Here is an 8394-nt window from a genome sequence, read left to right on the forward strand (position 1 = left end):
TAGATAGATAGATAGATAGATAGATAGATAGATAGAGGGGGTGTACATAATAGATAGATAGATAGATAGATAGATAGATAGATAGATAGATAAACAAAGGGGGTGTATGGGATAGATAGATAGATAGATAGATAGATAGATAGATAGATGTGCATCATGATGGATGGATGGAAGTGTCTGAAGAGAGATGGATGGGTGTGGATGAGGATGGATGGATGGATGTGTATGAAGAGAGATGGATGGATGATAGGTATGTGTAAAGACAGATGAATGTGTATAAGGATGGATGGATATACAGATACTTTCTGAGGCACTTTGAATTCTGTGACAGTAACAAATCAGATGTTTCTGTGTTTGTCCCTTTATTTCAAAGCCAACATTTTTCCAGTCTGAGGTCCTCCCTACCTAATATTCAATGCTATGTATCTACAATTTTTGTGACCATTTCCCATCTACTTTTCAACTGACTGGTCAAATTTTGAACGTTTAGAAATTCTGATGAGATTTTCAAATTTCAAAATTTTGACAAGATTTCCAAATTTCAGTTATTCAATGTGACTACCAGATTTCAATATTTCAATGAGATTTGCAAGGCAGATCTTTCGACATGCTTGCCAAATTTCACCAAGATTTCACTTTTCAAAATCTCAACAAGCTTCCAAATTTTGAAATTCCAGCGAGAGTCCAAATTTCCAAATGTTGATGCGCTCCCCAGATTTCAAAAAGTTGGCAAGATTTCCAAATTTTGACATGATTTCCAAATTTCAAACGTTTGATGCATTTTTTATTTTCAATGACACAACTGTGAAAAAAACATTTGGAAACAATGTTGCAATCCCCACTCTCCTTCTCCCCCTTTTGCCGCCAACCCTAACCACGAAGGCTGGGATTTTGTGCACCTAACTCACCTAGGCCTCTCTGAAATTCCCAGGGAAAGATTCCGCTCCCATAAGTTAGAATTTATCACACAGCCCCAATTCTTTCTCAGCTGGAGCTCCCCTTGGAACCAAAGTGCTGAGTGGTGACTGAGACATAGATGCTGCTTTGTGTCTAGATGGGTGAAAGCGTTTTCTCTCACCCTTTAACTCATCAGTGAACTTCTGGGGACTTTTTGTTCTAGTGCAGTACCCCAACATTCTGCAATGTGGGAAAGTCTACATCCAGCCCAACGCGGACTGCAATAAATCTTACCCCGGCGCCGTTACCGAAAACATGCTGTGTGCTGGTGTGAAGGAAGGAGGCGTGGATTCATGCCAGGTAAGGGAGGGGGCAGTGCTGAGGATAGTGTGGGGAAGGGGGACCCCTCAAATGAGAGCAAACCTCCTAGGTCACCTCTTGGGAGTTTTCCATCCGAATTGGAAATGCCTCTCAACCGGATCGCTAACGGATCCCGATCTCCTTTGTAAAGTTTTTTGAGATCTACTGATGAGGCGAGCTCGGTGGTCTTATCATTACCATGGAAATGGTTTCTCTGTCTCTCCTTACTTCCCCATCCTCCTTCCCCCCACGCCCTCCGTGCAGGGTGACTCCGGCGGCCCACTTGTCTGCAACGGGAAACTCCAGGGCATCGTCTCGTGGGGATCACAGGTTTGCGCGCCGAAAGGCAAGCCGGGCGTCTACACCAAAGTCTGTAGATTCACCAATTGGATCTGGAGCACTATAAGGGAGAACTCCAGCAACCGAGCCTCCATCACCTGCTAGAAGCAAGCCACAGCTGCCACTGCCCCTTCCCCAGGGAACTGAGATTCCTGTAATAAACAGTGTGAAACACACCCGTGGCTCATTGCCTCCTTTGCACCAGGACCGGATCTACCAGCCTCTGTCACTTTCTTGTCTGCATCTGCTCTCTTCCTCCATCTGAGACATAGCCCCTCTTTCCCCTCCCCATAGGAAGTCTTGCTGTCGATGCACCCATGTGGGAGGTTGACAGTGGGGCTCGAACCCATGACCTCTACATCTAAAATCCTGGGCCGCTGCTGCCTGAGCTAAAAGAACCAGCTCTGTTAGAAGGCTTATTAACGTCTAGATCAGGGGTCGGCAACCTTTCAGAAGTGGTGTGCCGAGTCTTCATTTATTCACTCTAATTTAAAGTTTTGTGTGCCGGTAATACATTTTAATGTTTTTAGATGGTCTCTTTCTATAAGTCTATATTATAGAACTAAACTATTGTATGTAAAGTAAACAAGGTTTTCAAAATGTTTAAGAAGCGTCATTTAAAATTAAATTAAAATGCTGATCTTACGCCACCAGCCTGCTCAGCTCGCTGCCAGCCTGGGGTTCTGTTCACCTAGGCCGGCAGCGGGCTGAACAGGGCCTATGGCCGGGACCCCAGACCTGGGGGGGCGGGGTTCGGGGGGCAGGGCAGAAGGCTGGTGTGCTCGGCTCGTGGGGGTGCTCCCAGCCCCCTGCCCTGGGCGGCTCTGGCAGGGGGCTGGAAGGGATATGCCCTGTTCCACCCCCTTCCCCCAGGCCCGTCCCTACCTCTCTCTGCATCCTCTACGGAGCTGTGTGCACGCTGCCCGATCTTCCGCCTCCCCCTCGCTAGGGCCATCAGCTGATTGGCGCAGGGACGGAGAGGAGGAGGGGCAGGAAAGCACCACACTGGGGGAAGAAGCGGGGGAGGGGGGAAGCTTGGCTGCTGCAGAACCAAGCTTCTGCCTCCTGCCCCCGCAGGGGAGAGTGGTGGGCGGGGGGGCTGAGTGGGGCTGGGGGCCGGGACCGTGGCAGGGAGCTGCGTGCCACTCAAAATCGGCTCGCGTGCCGTAGGTTGCCGACCCCTGTTCTAGATGCATCCCAGCCACCAGAAGAGGGGGACAGCGCACCACAATGAGTGGGTGTGGCTTAAACACCAAGTGGGCGTGGCATACATAACAGTGGCAACAGCTTTATCTAAATGATCTGGAAAAAGAGGTAAACAGTGAGGTGGCAAAGTTTGCAGATGATACAAAATGACTCAAGCTAGTTAAGTCCAAAGCAGACTGCGAAAAGTTGCAAAGGGATCTCACAGAACTGGGGGTGACTGGGCAACAAAACGGCAGATGAAATTCAACACTGATAAGCGCAAAGTAATGCATGTTGGAAAACATATTCCCAACTGTACATATCAAATGATGGGGTCGAAATTAGCCATTACCATGCAAGAAAGGGATCTTGGAGTCACTGCGGATAGTTCTCTGAAAACATCCACTCAATGTGCAGCAACAGTTAAAAAAATCTCATAGAATGCTAGGAACCATTAGGAAAGGGATAGATAATAAGACAGAAAATATCATAATGCCTCTATATAAATCCAAGGTATGACCACACCTTGAATACTACGTGTAGTTCTGGTTGTCCCATCTGAGAAAAGATATATTAGGATAGGACAAGGTGAAGAATCATAGAATCATAGAATCATAGAATATCAGGGTTGGAAGGGACCTCAGGAGGTCATCTAGTCCAACCCCCTGCTCAAAGCAGGACCAATCCCCAACTAAATCATCCCAGCCAGGGCTTTGTCAAGCCTGACCTTAAAAACCTCCAAGGAAGGAGACTCCACCACCTCCCTAGGTAACCCATTCCAGTGCTTCACCACCCTCCTAGTCAAATAGTGTTTCCTAATATCCAACCTAGACCTCCCCCACTGCAACTTGAGACCATTGCTCCTTGTTCTGTCATCTGCCACCACTGAGAACAGCCGAGCTCCATCCTCTTTGGAACCCCCCTTCAGGTAGTTGAAAGCTGCTATCAAATCCCCCCTCATTCTTCTCTTCTGGAGACTAAACAATCCCAGTTCCCTCAGCCTCTCCTCATAAGTCGTGCTCCAGCCCCCTAATCATTTTTGTTGCCCTCCGCTGGACTCTTTCCAATTTTTCCACATCCTTCTTGTTGTGTGGGGCCCAAAACTGGACACAGTACTCCAGATGAGGCCTCACCAATGTCGAATAAAGGGGAACGATCACGTCCCTCGATCTGCTGGCAATGCCCCTACTTATACAGCCCAAAATGCCGTTAGCCTTCTTGGCAACAAGAGCACACTGTTGACTCATATCCAGCTTCTCGTCCACTGTGACCCCTAGGTCCTTTTCTGCAGAACTGCTACCTAGCCATTCGGTCCCTAGTCTGTAGCTGTGCATGGGATTCTTCCGTCCTAGGTGCAGGACTCTGCACTTATCCTTGTTGAACCTCATCAGGTTTCTTTTGGCCCAATCCTCTAATTTGTCTAGGTCCCTCTGTATCCGATCCCTACCCTCTAGTGTATCTACCACGCCTCCTAGTTTAGTGTCATCGGCAAACTTGCTGAGAGTGCAGTCCACACCATCCTCCAGATCATTAATAAAGATATTAAACAAAACCAGCCCCAGGACCGACCCTTGGGCAATAAAAATGATGAGGGGTATGGAACAGCTTCCGTCTGAGAAGAGATTAAAAAGACTGGGATTGTTCAACTTGGAAAAGAGACACCTAAGAGGGGATATGAAGGAGCTCTATAAAATTATGATGGGTGTGGAGAAAGTAAATAAGGAAGTGTTATTTACCCCTTCTCATAACACAAGAACTAGGGGTCATCCAATGAAATTAATAGGCCGAAGGTTTAAAACAAACAAAAGGAAGTATTTCTTCACCCAATGCACAGTCAACCTGTGGAACTCTTTGCCAGGGGATGTTGTGAGGTCAAAATTATAACAGGGTTCAGAAAAGTACTAGATACGTTCCTGGAGGATAGGTCCATCAATGACTATTAGCCAGGATGGTCAGGAAGGCAACCCCATTCTCTGGGTGTCCCTAAGCCTCGGACTGCCGGAAGGTGGGACTAGATGACAGAGGATGAATCATTCATTGATTGCCTGTTCTGTTCATTCCCTCTCAAGCACCTGGCACCAGACACTGTCAGAAGACAGATTACTGGGCTACGTGGATCATTGGTTTGACCCATGTGGCCATTCTTATGTACCAGCAAAAAATATGGTTGTAGCCAAGATTTTTTTGCGAGGGGGCAAAATGCCAGCTCTGAGGTGGGGGGAAAATCCGATTTTCCCGTGAGAAACATCCAAAGGGAAAAAACACGTGGAACATTTCAACTTAAAATCTTGTTTTTCGCTTTTATAACCAAAACAACATTCTAAGTCAAAGCAAGACAGACGTTTTAATTTCGAAATGGAGAGTCAAATCACAAATTGAATCAGTTTGAAACATCAAATTAAAAACCAACAGCTTTTCAATCAAAATTTCTCACGGAAAAAAAAAATCTGTTTTCCAACCACTTTTATGTGCAGTATAATGATGCTGTGATACCTCCATGCTAGTAGATGGCGCACTTTATACCTACCAACTACAAACACACACAACGTTGCCAACTCTGAAGATTTAATCATGACCGTCATGATTCTTAGTGCATTTCTTAAAGCCCCAGTTGCTGGTGTCATGATTACAGATGAGCTAAGAATGGATTATTCAGCTCGGTGGCTGAAATGAAAAAAAATCTGAGACAAACAAATAATTTCAGGTCAGCCCTAAATGGATTTTTGTTGTTTTTTCTACTGAAATTAAAAACAAGAAAAATTAATTGTATGTTGAATGATTGAGGTTGGGGGGGGTATTGTTTTGTTTCATTTTGTTTCATTTTCAGGTGGGTTTTTGTTTCTTTTTTGCGTGGTTTTTGAATAAAGCTAGCTAAATTGCAAAACGAAATATTGTTTTGAAACAGAAGTTTGAAGCATTTCATTTGGAAAACATCTCAACAAGATGTTTTGTCTTTTTAGAAAAAAAATCGTATATTTTGGTCAGCTGAAACTATTTGCCTAATTCGACCGTAATTCACAAAATAGTCGCCCCCCAAGCTGCATTTTTCAGCAAATAATCCATTCATCCAAAAAAATTCAGCTAGCGCTAATTATGACAATGCATGAGGATCTTAGCTTTCCTTTAGGAAAAAAAATAAAAACATACATCTCTAGCCCTCACGACTGCAAATAAAAGCCTGAAAATATATTTTTTCCTGAATCACGAGCTACCAGAGTCATGGAAATGCGAACCAATTATGGCCCTAATGCAGCGGTCCCCAGACTGGGGGGTGTGTCCCCCTGGGGGCATGGAGGAATGTTCAGGGAGCACAGTGGGGTCCAAGCTAACCCCCACGGGGGTTGGGGAAGTAGCGCCACCCAGTCCTGCTCTGCCCCCAGCTCTGCTCCGGCCCTGCTTCTATCTGCAGCTCCGACTCCCTGGCCTCAGCCCTTCCATCCTTGACTCCCAGCCCAGCCACAGCTCCGCCCCCAGCCATGGCTCCACCCCCAGCCGCCGCTCCGCTCCCGGCTCCAGACCCACCCTCAGCTGTGGCCCCCGCCTCAGCTCCTGCTTGCGGCCAAGCCACCGCTCTGGCCCCAGCCTCGGCCCCCTTACCTCTGTCCACGCACACCCCCCCTCCGACCACAGCATGGATAGGGGTAAGGGAGGGTGAGATGTAAAAAGTTTGGGGACCACTGCCCTAACAGTTCAGGAGCCAGAGGCAAATAAAAAGAGCCCAACATTTAAAACAAAAAATCTCATGATTTTTTACGCCAATCTCATGATTTGGGGGGGGCGGGCTCCCGATTTTTGACCAGCTGCTCCACAGCTCCTGCTTTTTATGTGCCACTCATAATGCCGCTTGGCACATATTGCATCGAGCAATGAGAAGAAGAGCTCTGTGTGGCTCGAAAGCTTGTCTCTTTCACCAAGAGAAGTTGGGCCAATAAAAGATATTCCCTCACCCTCCTTTGTCTCTCTGTCAAGCAGACAGCTCGGAGACCAGGTTTGAGTGTCTCCTTACAGCCTTGTAAACACAGATGCCTCCTCAATGGCGTGGGATAGCTGAAGCAAAACTCTGCCAGAGATAAAAGCAACTCATACGCCAGGCAAAAGTGGCCCTGTGGTTCATAACACACTGTCCCTGCTGGGGGACCAGCACTGTCCAACTCGCGTGATTTTATTGCCGCTCTTGTGCTTTTAGGAGTCTTGCTAAGAGCCCCTGTTGGGGCAGTCAGGTGATTTGGAGAGACGCTCGGCTTTCATTGTAAAATAAAATAAGTTTCTAGCCCTCCTGGTGGCAGAGGAGAGCTGGATACTGTCATTTTTCTTGACTCCCGAGCTCTCGAATTCAGAAGCTTACTGGGGAATTTCAGTGTCCACTTGTGAAAACAAAAGAAACAACGACATTCTTCGTCCTGGTGTTTGAGGAGAAAAGCTGGGAAAATGAGACACCCCCCACTCAGAAAGAGTCAGAATCCCGAAGGAACAAAACATTTCTTTTTTTAAAAAAACCTCATGATTTTTAAGCAAAATCTCCTGATTTTCCAGGATCTGAATCGTGATTATTTTAATACTACCCTGGCTAAGGGGCATCCTTGTTTAACTGGCACAGTTTCTAGAGCAGAGGTCTCAAAGTCGCGGCCCGAGAACCTCCCCACTGCGGCCCGCGGAGGAAAGACGCATGCAGACACGCTGCCGGCAATGTCTGCTGCAGGCACCGCCCCCCACAGCTCCCATTGGCTGGGGGAGATGGACAAAGATACCATCACTAGTCACCAGGCAGAGTCAGCCATCGGGGCAGCATCATTAGTTGCCGGGCAGAGTCAGCCATGGAGGCAGCGTCACTTTTTTCCACAATGAATAGAAACAAGTCAAAATACCGAACACAACTCTCTGATGCAGACCTTGCTGCTGTCCTGAAGGTTTCAAACTGCTCAGTCACTGAGGCCAAACATCAACAAACTGACAGAACTGAAGCGTTGCCAGGTGTCTGGCAAACACTAAAAACGCTCTGGCAGGCGAAGAATTGGATGAAGTTGTATGACAGTTTTATTATTGCTAAGAAATACAAAATAAAAAATACAATATATTTTTTTTTCTGCACACCATCTTCAGTGACACTATTGGCACGCTGGGAGGATTTGAGAACTGACACTGGCCCTAGGGTAAATTGAGTTTGAGATCCCTGTTCTAGAGGAACTAACCACGTGAATTCTGCCTTAGGTACCTGCATGGCCCCCATTAGCATCCAATCTGAGCACCTCACAATCTTTAAGGTGTTTATTTGTAACTATGAGGCGAGGCAGAGCTGTTATCCCCACTGTTCAGAAGGGGAAACTGAGGCACTGACTGAGGGATGTTGTGGCCTGCAGATTCAGGGAGCAGCAGCAGTGCCCCATGGAAGGCGCACACGACTGGGACTTAGTTGTGTTCCTGCCTTAGCTGTGTGACCTTGAGCAAGGACGTTTCCCTGCGCTTTGCCTCAGTTTCCTCTCCCACCCGTCAGGAGATGTGGCAATGATTAGATGAATGTGCAGTATGTAAAATGGGAAGGAACTTTTGTCTACTTAGATTGTAAGTGCTTCGGGGCAGGGACCATCACTTCCTCTGGGTGTCTGTGCAGCGCCC

At 47.0% G+C, this 8394-nt stretch overlaps 1 protein-coding gene across 1 annotated transcript in view; it reads left to right on the forward strand.

The window, feature by feature from the left end:
- The window catches only part of LOC112124359 (trypsin-like), a 20152-nt gene extending 18451 nt beyond the window's left edge, over positions 1 to 1701 (forward strand). Inside the window, exons 4-5 of the mRNA XM_026658534.1 lie at positions 1121 to 1257; positions 1522 to 1701. Of these exons, the coding sequence (XP_026514319.1) occupies positions 1121 to 1257; positions 1522 to 1701 (317 nt within the window). The remainder of the gene's footprint in view (positions 1 to 1120; positions 1258 to 1521) is intronic.
- The last annotated feature ends 6693 nt before the right edge of the window (positions 1702 to 8394 follow it).

The sequence above is a fragment of the Terrapene carolina genome, unplaced genomic scaffold (assembly GCF_002925995.2).
Source record: "Terrapene carolina triunguis isolate 2854851 unplaced genomic scaffold, T_m_triunguis-2.0 Scaffold461, whole genome shotgun sequence".
Taxonomy (NCBI): domain Eukaryota; kingdom Metazoa; phylum Chordata; order Testudines; family Emydidae; genus Terrapene; species Terrapene triunguis.